This window comes from Podarcis filfolensis, assembly GCF_964270895.1.
Source record: "Podarcis filfolensis genome assembly, chromosome: 7".
Classification (NCBI taxonomy): Eukaryota; Metazoa; Chordata; class Lepidosauria; order Squamata; family Lacertidae; genus Podarcis; species Podarcis filfolensis.
The window spans coordinates 88473451-88487208 of NC_139603.1; the positions used below are offsets into that span (position 1 = coordinate 88473451).

Genomic DNA, 13758 nt, shown 5'->3' on the forward strand with positions numbered 1-13758 from the left:
GGTCAAATCTGTGTCCAGGGCAGCTGTCTACCAGCTCCATCTGGTACGCAGGATGAGACCCTCCCTGCCCGCAGACTGTCTTGCCAGAGTGATGCATGCTCTGGTTATCTCCCACTTGGACTACTGCAATGCGCTCTACATGGGGCTACCTTTGAAGGTGACCCGGAAACTGCAATTAATCCAGAATGCGGCAGCTAGACTGGTGACTGGGAGTGGCCGCTGGGACCACATAACACTGGTCCTGAGAGATCTGCATTGGCTCCCAGTACGTTTCCGAGCACAATTCAAAGTGTTGATGCTGACCTTTAAAGCCCTAAACAGCCTCTGTCCTGTATACCTGAAGGAGTGTCTCCACCTCCATCGTTCTGCCCGGACACTGAGGTCCAGCGCTGAAGGCCTTCTGGCGGTTCCCTCATTGCGAGAAGTGAGGTTACAGGGAACCAGACAGAGGTCCTTCTCAGTAGTGGGTGTTTTTACATGAGTAAAATGTGTCCTTCAAAATGCATCTCTGGGTTATTTGTGGGGCCTGCCTGGTGTTTTTACTTGAGTAGAACGTGTGCTTTTATTTTAAATGCATCTCTGGGTTATTTGTGGGGCATAGGAATTTGTTTCATTTCTTCAAAATATAGTCTGGCTCCCCACTGAGGGACAGTGGACCGGCCCCCTGCTGAAAAAGTTTGCTGACCCCTGAACTAAGAGTTCAGCTCATAATAAAGGGCAGGTAAGAGTCCCGCTACCTTGATGAGGATCTTCTTCTTGAGCTGGGCAGGTGAGGGCAGCTGGTCTGCGTTGACGTCCACCGGTTTGGTAAGCAGCATGTCCCCAAAGACCTTCTTGAAGTGCGCGGCCATGTTCCTCTGCTGCACAATGCTGCAATGGTCCTCGATGGAGAGGATGACGGGGAACCTAGGTGAAAGGTAGGCGGACTCACCCAGGTGCACCTCGAGACACCTGCAGCATGCCATCATCGGCACGACCCTGTCCCCGTACCTCGTGCTACACAGAGGGCGAGAGGACAGGCCCCTGCTCCAATCCGATAGCCTGAGGCAACATCAGGAGGTTTCACCTGTTCACACACCATGCAATTGCTCCGATGGCACATCGCAAGAGGAAAACACCTGGGTTTCTGAGACACCTCAGAATGTATTGCTGAGTTTCCACACTCCTACACAAGCAACACAGCACAGGAAGCTTCTCTCGGGATACGCCTTTAGATCAGTGAAAAATACCCTCCCGGGTTTCATCACTGATTCCAGTTTTCCCGGAGATCCTGGGAAATAGCTTTGCACAAGCAAATTTTCCCAGAGTCATGGGTAAGGGAAAAGGTAAAGGGACCCCTGACCATTAGGTCCAGTCGTGGCCGACTCTGGGGTTGCGGCGCTCATCTCGCTCTATGGGCCGAGGGAGCCAGCGTACAGCTTCCTGGTCAAGTGGCCAGCATGACTAAGCCGCTTCTGGCGAACCAGAGCAGCGCACGGAAACACCGTTTACCTTCCCGCTGGAGTGGTACCTATTTATCTACTTGCACCTTGATGTGCTTTCGAACTGCTAGGTTGGCAGGAGCAGGGACCGAGCAACGGGAGCTCACCCCGTCGCGGGGATTCGAACCGCCGACCTTCTGATCGGCAAGCCCTAGGCTCTGTGGTTTAACCCACAGCGCCACCCGCGTCCCTCTAGAGTCATGGGTAGCAGGCACCAAACACGCCCCTCTCTTAGGAAAGAGAAGGCAGAGGAAAGGGCTGAGAGGAGGGGGAGAATCACTTACTCAGAGGTGACGAAAGCGTGTTCCTTGATGGTGTGCAGAACGTCCAAGAATTTGATTTTGGAGGTGAGTGTATGGCCGTGGTAGATGATTGGCAGGTCGTCCGGACCGTCCCAACAGTCCACTGCAGGTGGAGAAGATTTGGTACTGAATTAGTGATTAGATTAATTGCCCTTTTCATTAAGATGGAATTTCTTTTTCATCAAGCAGAAAGGTTTTATATATATTTGTCTTTAACACCGGTGCTTATTAAAAACTGCAAGTGCCCAGAGTCATCTGAAAAGAAGCTTCCCCCTTTCCATGCTTCTTGCTGCAGAATTTTTATGGATACCAGCCTTCTTCAACCTGGTTCCTGCCAGAGGTTTTGGACTACAACTCTCATCAGTGTAGTCCAAAATTTCTGGTGGACACCAGGTTGGAGAAGGCTGGTTTATACTCAGATGCGGAACTTTATCAGTTAATTATTTGATTGACTACCCAGTTCACGCAACTCATTGGCCAGGATTTCTTCAACCAGGTAACAACCATAATAATGATGTATAGATTGCCCGGCCCTTTGCTACAGGCACACACTCACACAAATGTGCACACACACACACACACACACACACACACACACTTAAAGCATCTGTTTGTCTTTCTCGTTTTGGGGGATTGCAAAGAGCAGAAAGGCACATCTGAATCCTGCTGGAATCTCTGCCCTTTAATATCAGATATGAGAGAGTGAGCTGAGGTTAGCCAGTGCTTACAGAAAAGAACTCTGTGCATGCTCGGGAGAACTCTCACTTAACAGCCTAACTTCCTAGGCTGTAGCAGGTTTCAGTTTAATCCCGGTCTGCTTGCTTCTGAGTTATGAGATGGAAAGATAACAAGGCACAGAAAGCCACAGACCAGGACTGGTTTGCAAAATCCCTCTTTGCCCATTGCCTGGAAAAGCAAGTGCTATGAGCCACTGGCTGAGATGTGCAAACAGTCTTGTTTTAATTGACTCTATGAAAGGCGCTCTGGGAGCCCATTTGGCCAAACGTGGGGTACAAATGTGCCAAATAAATAACAAATTAAGAACCTAAGAAGAGCCTGCTGGATCAGCCCACCGCCTTGTCGAGTCCAGCATCCTGTTCTTGCAATGGCCAACCAAGTGCCCGCAATTGGAAACCCACAATCAGGATTCGAACCCAAGAGCAACTGTCCCAGCTTGTGGTTTCCAGCAGCTGGCACCCGGAAGCCAAACTGGGCCAAGATCCCCAAAAGTCAGACTCACATTCTATGCAGCGGCACCCCATCCGGAGGCAGCGGGAGTAGGCTTCCAGAGAAGATTCGCTGGAGAACTGGTCCCCCGTGAGATACCTGTAAGAGGCAGAGACACCTAAGTAATAGATGCTATCCTGTGGGTTAAGCGGTAAAAATATTTTTAGGCGTTCACGGTACCGAAGTAGTAGGTGAATAACAACGGACAGTGTTCCCGGATAATCTGACTGTTTCACCCATAGACTTATTATACTTCTGCGGACTTTCAAAGATTGACAGACGTGTATTCAATTGATTTCAAATATATTAGAGAATTTACAAGTGCACACATTTTGTTTTTGTTACTAAATCATGCATATTATGCAATAAGAATTACAGTGCTATCTAGTATACTGGTCTCTGTGTTGCTTGTATTGTGTTAAGTTTGCAACACAGGGGTTTGTTGTTCTGTATTGGTTCCCTGTAACCTCACTTCTCGCAGTGAGGGAACTGCCAGAAGGCCCTCAGAGCTGCACCTCAGCGTCCGGGCAGAACGATGGGGTTGGAGACACTCCTTCGGGTATACTGGGCCAAGGCCATTTAGGGCTTTAAAGGTCAGCACCAACACTTTGAATTGTGCTTGGAAACGTACTGGGAGCCAGTGTAGGTCTTTCAAGACTGGTGTTATATGGTCCTGGCAGCTGCTCCCAGTCACCAGTCTGGCTGCCGCATTCTGGATTAGTTGCAGTTTCCGGGTCACCTTCAAAGGTAGCCCCACATAGAGCACATTGCAGTAGTCCAAGCGGCAGATAACCAGAGCATGCACCACTCTGGACAGACAGTCTGTGGGCAAGGAGGGTCTCATCCTGCGTACCAGATGGAGCTGGTAAACAGCCGCCCTGGACTCAGAATTAACCTGCGCCTCCATGGACAGCTGTGAGTCCAAGGATAAGAGAGCAGATTCTGGCTAGACATCAGGATAAGAGATGTGCAACAGTGGAATGGACTCCCTCAGAATGTGGACTCTCTTTCACCGGAGGTTTTTAAACAGAGGTTGGATGGCCATCTATCAGGGATGTTTTTAAAGCTGTGATTCTTGCATTGCAGGGGGCTGGACTAGATTCCCCTTGGGGATCCCTTGCAGCTCTCCAATTCTGTGATTCCATGGTTCCCTCGTAAGACACAGGGGCCCTGTCAGCTGTGCCATTGTGGCTGGGCCGGGATTCAGAAGTTCTGGTGCTTTGACCCAGCAGCCTCGCTTCAACACAACTGTGGCCGCCCCCTGAGCAAAGGACCCCGGTGCCCAGAGATGCTCTTACGTGTTATGGGAGGAGGAGATCCAGTACTGAGTCAAGGGGTAGTTCATTTCTTCCGGCACCACTCGGTCGAACCTGGAGTCCATGACCATGTTTTCTTTGGAGAACAGGAACGTCAGGAACTGCGGGGAGCCGAGGGGAGAGAGGAACCAGTTAGAGGTCAGCTGGGGAATTAGGTGAGCACCGCAGATGTGGTCTGGCTAGAGTCCTCATTTACATGAGTCCTTCTTTCCACTAATAATTAATGAATTGATTGATTGATTGATTGCAGCTCCCAATTAATGATGATGATGATGATGATAATAATAATAAAGTGATAAAACATCAGACATTAAAAACTACCCCAAACAGGGCTGCCTTCAGATGTCTTCTAAAAGTCAGATAGTTGTTTATTTGACATCTGCTGGGAGGGCGTTCCACAGGGCGGGAGCCACTACCGAGAAGGCCCTCTGCCTGGTTCCCTGTAACTTTGCTTCTTGCAGGGAGGGAACCGCCAGAAGGCCCTTGGCGCTGGACCTCAGTGTCTGGGCTGGACGATGGAGGTGGAGACGCTCCTTCAGGTATACTGAACCGAGGCCATTTAGGGCTTTCAAGGTCAGCACCAACACTTTGAATTGTGCTCGGAAACGTCCTGGGAGCCAATGTAGGTATTTCAGAACCGGGGTCATATGGCTGGCGAACACATGAGTGAAATTCCAATTAAGCTGTTAAATTCCAAGAGTTGGCTCCTTCTGTTCGAAAGGGGAACTGCCTCCCGCTAGTGGTTATGGGGAGGGAGGGGAATGTTTGCCAAGTCTTCCTGCAGCCCCCTGTGCCATCTTCCTTGTAGTCCCACAACCCTTTACAGAGGCACAGAGGGTTGCAAGGTTAAAGTTGTTGCTCCTTCCATGGGATTCTCCTGTGAGCAGAGCTCAGCTCATGGAAGCTCGAGATCCAAGCGGCAATGCCTTGGAGTTAATTGGAAGACACTGAAGTGCACTTTCTGTGGTTGCGCCCACAGAATGGAAGCTGGCAGGGTGTGCTCTATGGTGAGCTGACTTCTGGTGCCCCACAGGGTGAGGAGGGGAGGGTGGGGTGCCAGGGGGCCCTGCGCCACCCACCTCGTCCAGCTGGAAGAAGGGCTCCGCCATGTCGCTGAAGGGATCCCGGAGGTAGTTGCACATGAACTCCCGGACTTTGGCAATGTCACTTGCCCACGGCTCCTGGAGGGAAACGTAAGGAGGGGAGCATTGTAAGTTAGAAGTTCCTCTTTCACGCCAAAAAGTCCGTAAGGAATTAACAAATGTTCAGTAATGATTTTTGCGTGAAGGAGAAAACGAACTTGTAAAACCTGGATCTGAAGGTAGAAAAATATACTAGTTTATAGAAGATAGAACGGTTGGCTGTTATCTGGCTGCAGGACAGAGAGCCAGAAACGACAGCCTTTTATCTTTATTTAATCCTTTTTCTCTTCTCTCTCTTTCTCCTCTTTGCCCCCCCCTCTCTTTAGTTATTTCTTTTTCTCCTTTCTGTCCTTGCTCTTTCTTATATTAAGTAAGTAAGTAAGTAAGTAAGTAAATAAATAAATAAATATTTTTTTTATTTATACTCCGCCCTTCCCGGTTCAGAAGAACGGGCTCAGGGCGGCTAACAAGAAATTTAAAACACTTAATTGATGCAACAAAAAAACAGCATAAAATACAGTATAAAATGTGAATAACAATAAATTCAGAATTCAAAATCAATTGAGGGGGGAAATCCATCCAATAAACATTAGATGATCACCAGGGCTAGCTGGCTGAATTAGTCCTGCTTTATTTTTGCTTTATTAGTAGCTGCTTTATTTCAGTATCTTATAAAAAATATACTTTGTAATGGGTATGTACTGTATGTCTTTGAATGTATGTCAATAAAAAAACTATAAAAAATAATAATTAAAAGGGTAAGTAAGAACTACATCAGAGCTCATCACAGACAGACTCTGGGTGAAATCTCTCCAGGCTGAAAACGAATCCTGTGATTGCTTTAACTGGAGAAATCCAACCTTCATTGCAAGGCAACAGGGAGGACCCAATTGTTAGAGCATAGCCTTCTCCAAGCGGGTACCACTGCAGTTGTTTTAGATTATATTTCCCATCAACTCCAGCCAGCATCACTATGATGTTAGCTGCTTTCACAGTGCAAGAGCACCAAGTGGTTGGCTGATTTAACGCCAGCTCCGAAAAGTGTTGGGATATTCCGTTCCACCTTAAGAACAGACATGTGGAATTGTTGCATGTCACATGTCTGTTTACACTCCAGCACAGCTTGCTGGGAACTTAGGTTTGTGTATAGCTTTTGCTTTCTTGCTTTGGACACCAAGGAGATTGGACATGTTTCCTTTTGTCCTGATGTATGCTGAATAACCTGGGACAAGGGTGGCGCTGTGGGTTAAACCACAGAGCCTAGGACTTGCCAATCAGAAGGTCGGTTGTTCGAATCCCCGCGACGGGGTGAGCTCCCGTTGCTCGGTCCTTGCTCCTGCCAACCTAGCAGTTCGAAAGCACGTGAAAGTGCAAGTAGATAAATAGGTACCACTCCAGCAGGAAGGTAAACGGTGTTTCTGTGCGCTGCTCTGGTTTGCCAGAAGCGGCTTAGTCATGCTGGCCACTTGACCAGGAAGCTGTACGCTGGCTCCCTCGGCCAATAAAGCGAGATGAGTGCCGCAACCCCAGAGTCGGCCACGACTGGACCTAATGGTCACGGGTCCCTTTACCTTTACCTATGCTGAATAAACTGCTTGTAAATATGCTCACACAACTTCTCCTGCTACTTCTGTTGCGTAGTGTTTACTCTGCTGAGTAGTGTGCCCTAGCTTCTGAAGCTCGGGTCGCTGATGCTGCACCAAGGACTGGAGATTGCCCGGCACACCGGCCGATGGGCTGGAGCCAGCTGGGGGCCTGCCAACTGCCCCCATTTCCTTGGTCGCATGCCAACCTTGGTCCCTTGGTCTCCAATGTCCTACCTGCCGGCTGTCAGTTACCAAGGAAAGCCAGTTAATGCGTTACTTTCATGGGACAAGCGGATCTTTCTCTGTTGTGCTACTCTGAGCAGGAGAGAGGCTCTCCCTCTAAGCGCTCCTCTCTTTGCAAATACCTTCTGGTCGTATTGCAGGAACTTCTGGAAGTCGTACAGCGTGATCTGGCAGAGTTCTGGCCGGTCCACGTTGCTAGGGAAAGAGTCGAAGAGAGAAAGAGAGTGGCTACAAAAATCCACCTGGCGATGCCCCATAAACCCAGCCACAAAAAAACAAAAAGCCATGCATAGGACATTTTGTGATGTCTGAGCCTGTTCAGAAGACGAGAAAACTGGAGCAGAGGGACCCAGGACATTATACCCAGTTCCTTTGGCCTGCCTTTGAAGCCCATGCATTTATCTAAGATGGCTTTCCAGAAAATTAGACAAATCCCTTGAGGTTAGTTTAATCTTGATCATCTATACAACCTCCTTGTGCAGTAGCAGTATAGTGGATCCTGGGCTGGAAGGTTTTATCCAAATCTTGTGTTTCAAAGAAGCTGTTATCATCTTTCTTTCTAACAGCCTTCTCCAACCCGGTGCCCCCCAGAAGTTTGGAGTGTTTTACAACTCCCACCAGCCCCAAGCAGCATAGACCTACGATATGCTGTGTTTGATGGGAGTTGTAGTCCAGAAAATCTAGCGGGCACCAGGCTGGAAGGAAGGCAGCTCACCAAACCTACCAACACCCTTCTTGACTTGTGCCGCTCTTTTCGTTTCAACGAACACAGGGAGACTCAGGCCAAGAGACAGGAAGTGAGTGATCCCAGCCTCAGGGAGGTTCCTACTTACCGTAAGGGGAAAGACAGCTCCAGCTGCTCAATTATCTGAAACGTAAAAAAGCGACACAGCGATTAGCAATGCAATCGGGACATGGGCAAGGCTGCAAATGTTGTTGGTTTTTTCCAAATAATCTTTATTAGTTTTCCAGTTACATACTCCACATACACATAATGTGTTGCATTTTACATTTACATTTGCTCCTAAGCGCTGACTTCCCTCCTTCCTTCTTCTGGTTTTTTATATCACATATAATGTTATCGCATTATTTTCATCCATTATGTATATTGTTACTCATTTTCCATATTTGTCCATAGTATATCCATAAACAAATAAATCCTCCTGTTTATACAATTCTTGTTGTCTGTCTGTATTCACTTACAACTACTGTTAGTTATTGGGAGAAAAGCAATGACAAACCTAGACAGCATCTTAAAAAGTAGAGACATCACCTTGCCAACAAAGGTCCGTATAGTTAAAGCTATGGTTTTCCCAGTAGTGATGTATGGAAGTAAGAGCTGGACCATAAAGAAGGCTGATCGCCGAAGAATTGATGCTTTTGAATTATGGTGCTGGAGGAGACTCTTGAGAGTCCCATGGACTGCAAGAAGATCAAACGTCTCCATTCTGAAGGAAATCAGCCCTGAGTGCTCCCTGGAAAGACAGATCCTGAAGCTGAGGCTCCAAGACTTTGGCCACCTCAGGAGAAGAGAAGACTCCCTGGAAAAGACCCTGATATTGGGAAAGATGGAGGGCAGAAGGAGAAGGAAACGACAGAGGACGAGATGGTTGGACAGTGTTCTAAAAGCTACCAGCATGAGTTTGATCAAACTGTGGGAGGCAGTGGAGGACAGAAGTGCCTGGCGTGCTCTGGTCCAGGGGGTCACGAAGAGTCGGACACGACTAAACGACTAAACAACAACACTGTTAGTTATATTAATCTCCTTATACATTTTGCTTCTTATTATTTTCATTACCCATCACTTTTCTTAATCTTTCCCGTTATGAGGTTTATTTCCAACTCTACTGGTTTCACTATTTCATCTTATCTTTCCTAAATACGACATAAATTTTTCCCATTCTTTTTGAAATGTTTCCTCTCCCTGTTGTCAAATTTTCCCTGTTAATATGGCTATTTCTGCATATTCCATTACCTTCTGCCGCCATTCTTCTACGGTTGGTATTAAGGCTGCAAATGTTTATACGTTTTATTTTTTTGCCATTTCAAATTCAGACAAAGCATAAAAAGAGGAGAGGGCAGCAAACTTTAACCAGGACCGAGGACCAACGGTCAGTTAACGCTTTAAGGACAGATTTTTAAGCGGCATCCCAGTTAACGGCAAACCATCACCGGAGGTGTGAAAGGGAGATGTTTTGGGCAAGTTTGGCGAAGAAAACGATACGCATACCAGCCGCATCTCTGAGGCTGAGGGTGCTATGAGGACTTTAGGGGGAAAGGATCCTTTCTTGGCGTTTGGTCACTTACGGTAAGTGACACCCCTTCAAGAGAGCAATGCCTGACTCTGCTGGACAAAGAGGACTGTGCTCTTTCTGCACTGGGAGGGTGTTCCACAGGGCGGGCGCCACCACCGAGAAGGCCATCTGCCTCTCCCGTCAGATGTCAAGGAAATAAACAACTATATGACTTTAAGAAGACATCTGAAGGCAGCCCTGTTTAGGGAAGTTTTTAATGTTTAATGCTGTATTATGTTTTTAATATTTGGTTGGGAGCCTTCCAGAGTGGCTGGGGAAACCCAGCCAGATGGGCGGGGGTATGTATGTATGCATGTATGTATGTATGTATAAATAAATATTATTATTGTAAAATTAATGAATGTTAGAATGATGTTGGATAGAAATTAAGTGGTTTCCAGCTGTAATGCTTTAAGAATATGGAAAAGGGGTATAAATAGGTAAAAACATAATTAAAATGATGTTGGTTTGGAAATAAGTGATATTAGCAACAAAGTTAATAAGAATATGCAAAAATGAATTGATAATGGATGAAAATACTGAGTTATAAAATGTTAAGTTATAGAGATAAGATAAATGAAAGAGGGTAAGGATTTGCTGATTTGATTATTTAAATGGGAATACAAGAAGGGGAGGTGTGAGGAAGTCAAAGAAACAAGCAAATGAGTTTTAAGTTATGAAAAAGAATTGTTTTTAATTTTTCTTATTTTTTCTGTGTGTTTATTCTTATTTTTTTGTTTCTTTTATTATGTGTTTTTGTATATTTGTTTTTGTAAAATCTTAATAAATATTTCTAAATAAATAAATAAATAAATAAATAAATAAATATTATTATTACATATCAATATTATTAAATATCAATATAAAGTACCTCCAGTTACGTATCCCTCCGGTTACGTAAACTTCAGGATACGTAAGCAGCAAACCTGGAAGTATATTTCCGGGTTATTACCACACATGCATGCGCAGAAGCGGTCCCTCTGGTTGCGAAAACCTTGGGATCCAACTGGAGCTCTGGAACGGATCCTGTCCGCAACCAGAGGTACTACTGTATTATTATTATTGTTGTTGTTGTAGTTATTATTCTCAGGCTGGCTTTCTAAAAAGTGTGAGAAAACCCTGCAACTATCACAAGAAAGGAACCACCCCAAAAAAGAACTTTTACTCTCTCTTTTTTTAAAGCTGGTCAATAAAAACTCTACAGCAGCTCAACAGAACTCAAAACAGAGCGCCCCAAATGTCCTTACCGATTTCTGAGCATCAAACATCAGGTTTTTATAGAAGTGTGCAAAGTGGCTGAAGGTGATTTCATTCCGGACTTCGACCTCCTGCGTGGGCAGAGGACAAAAAGGGAAAGGGTTAATGAGGCTTGCTTTGACTGAGCACGGATCAGGCCCCCAACCCCTCACCGGCAGTCCTTGCATCTCAGGTAATGTAATGCTGGAGCCTTTTAGGTTGGCTAAATGCACAGAGTCAGCCCGGGAGGAATGGGACCCTGCGTTACTGGCCCCGATCCCAACACTGTGAGTGCTGCCCGCCCTTCCTTCTCGGAAGACACATGCCCAGTGCAATTACTTTTTACCAAAGTTTGCGTTCCCTTTTTGCTCTTCTTATTTAAACCAGACTTCCGTTTTCAGAAGGAAGTCGTCTTCTGCCTGAAAGCTTCCTCGACTCGGCTCATTAGGCATGCTGGCATCCTCTTAGCCTTTCCCGATTCCAGCTGAGCTCCTGTCATTGTGGTTTGGAATATCCCCAAGCAGCCCTGACTTTCTCCGCCAGCTTCCTTTTTAGCAGATGCCCCCCTTGCCGAGAGATCTCCTCTTCTGAGGTCCAGCGCGAGAAGGAAAAACGAGGAGAGGGGTTTCCTTACCAGAAGCTTGTCCCGGAGGAATCTCATGTTAGGCACGCGGTAGTTGACCTGGGGCAACATGGCCTTCAGATCCTTGGGGGTGATGCTGCAATACAGAGAGAGAGAGGAACATAGAGTCAGGGGTCTTCATTATGTGTGACAGAGACACAGAGAACAAAGCCCCCCCCCCTTTTCTGGACCTGCCAGGATCTACTCACCCTTGCACTACAGGCCCAAAATGGTACCCCCATTTAAAAAAAAATTATATATGACCAAGATTTAATATATGTTTTTAATTGCCGCTATATCTGAATTGTCGTTATTATACCCAACTGCAATTCAATGTATTCCTGTTGTGTTTTATGATTTTCCTGATATTGTAAGTGAGCCGGACTGGTCTGTGACCGTAATAATAAAATTCAATTCATATATATACCGTACCTTTCAGTGTATATGACTGTTTTTTTTACTCTAAAATAATTTTCAAAATCTGGGCTCGTCTTATACACGGATAGTATCTCCCCCCATTTTCTAAAATCAGAGTCCCCCAAAATAGGGGGCGTCTTATAGATGGGGGTGTCTTATAGACGGAAAAATACAGTGTGAGTGTGTATGTGTTTGTGTGTGTGTATAACGTAGACCTTCAGCTACTTTATCTTTTTTTAAAAAAAAAAATTATTACTTTTAAAGATTACAAAAAGGAAAAAAGGAAGGGGAAAAAAAGACAAAGGAAAAAAAGACAAAGAAAAGAAAAAAACAATACAATACAATGTATAAACAATGCACAACACGACACTAACACAATAAACAAAACAAAACAAAACAAAAACAATTTAGAACACACATCATACCATTTCAATATCATATCTTACATTCACTTGTTTCAACGACCTCCTCACACCTCCCTTTTTGTATTCCACTTCTATTAATTGTTTCAGCAATTCCTTTCCATCTTCCTCTATTTTCTGTCATATAGTTATCTTAACATATTTTAACCTTATTTTCCCTTTAATACTCCAATAATCTACTTGTACTTAATTCCTTCTAACATTTCTACTAAAGCCGTATAGCTTCATTCCAACATTTTTCTAACACTCATTAATTTTACAATATTTCCATGAATAGTCTTTAAACTTTTTCCAATCTTCTTCCACCGTCTCTTCTCCCTGGTCTCGGATTCTGCCAGTCATTTCTGCCAATTTCATATTGTCCATCAACCTGGTAATCTTCTGTCCGAGGCTCTTAAGTCTTTTCCAAGTCCCTTCTGCAAGTCTTCTTCGTATTTATACATGCACTTCTTCTACTGATCTTATTTTTATTTTCCTTCCTTTGAGACTGAAGAGTAGGTCTCGGGGAAACTCCCACCTAGAGATGATTTTATTCCTTCTCGACAGGGCAACCAAATCTCCGTAGTTGAAACTAAGATCCAAAAGATATTTCGGGACGTCTTTCAAAATTTCTCCAAGTCTGAAGGCCCTCACAATTTTAATCTCTTCTTGACCCAAGTCCAGGTCCCAAAAATCAGCAAATTCCTGTGTGAGGGGATCTATCAAACTTTCCTTCTCCAGTTCAGGTAGAGCTCTGATCCTCGAAATCTGATTTTCTTTAAATTCAATCATAGAAGGCATCAACTTATGATCATCAAGTTGCATCCGTAAGGCTGGGACTCTCTCTCTCTCCAGTTGTGTTACTTTAGGTTCAACAACAACAACTTTCTCCCTAGCCTTCTCCGCAGTTTGCCATGTCAAAGTAGATTCCTGTATCAATTTCTGAATAGTTTCTGTATTAATGTTCACTTTTTGCCCCAAATTATCGATTTTGGTAGTTACCACATCCACCTTCTTGTTAAGCTGTTCCAGTGAGTCGTTTATCTTACTTAATGCAACCACTAAGGCCTCTTCTGTCAACATTCTTAACCGATTCAAGGTCAGTCCCAGAATCTCACAGCTTTTTATCTTGCAGCTGGAAATTCCCCCAGCTCAGCTCTTGTAACAGTTTCAAAGGCTTCCTCTAGAGGGAAACAGTTTCTATTTGTATTGGTCCTTTTAGACACAATTCAAACAATAAAATTAGTTTCAATTTTCAGTTACTTTTACTCCTTTTTAAATGCAGACGGAGACAATGGAAACAATGTATTTCTCTTATTTAACTAGCTGTCAGTGAACGTTCTAATCACAGTCAATGAGCATTCTAAAGCACGTCGGTCCTGCTGGCAGCCCGTTTCCAGGATCGGAGCGGTGGTATTTTAACTCTGTTTGCTCTCTCCTACAGGTATATTCAGTCCAAAGCTTTCCCCCCTCTTCTCCTGCCACCAAGGG

The 13758-nt window shown here is 45.1% G+C and overlaps 1 protein-coding gene across 1 annotated transcript in view; it reads right to left on the reverse strand.

The window, feature by feature from the left end:
* Nucleotides 1-13758, reverse strand: part of LOC310766042 (1-phosphatidylinositol 4,5-bisphosphate phosphodiesterase gamma-1-like) — a 94498-nt gene that overhangs the window by 37377 nt on the left and 43363 nt on the right. Inside the window, exons 4-12 of the mRNA XM_083621843.1 lie at nucleotides 11462-11546; nucleotides 10839-10919; nucleotides 8131-8165; nucleotides 7420-7492; nucleotides 5406-5507; nucleotides 4309-4427; nucleotides 3024-3109; nucleotides 1766-1886; nucleotides 738-906 (exon numbers count right to left, since the gene is read on the reverse strand). Of these exons, the coding sequence (XP_083477969.1) occupies nucleotides 738-906; nucleotides 1766-1886; nucleotides 3024-3109; nucleotides 4309-4427; nucleotides 5406-5507; nucleotides 7420-7492; nucleotides 8131-8165; nucleotides 10839-10919; nucleotides 11462-11546 (871 nt within the window). The remainder of the gene's footprint in view (nucleotides 1-737; nucleotides 907-1765; nucleotides 1887-3023; nucleotides 3110-4308; nucleotides 4428-5405; nucleotides 5508-7419; nucleotides 7493-8130; nucleotides 8166-10838; nucleotides 10920-11461; nucleotides 11547-13758) is intronic.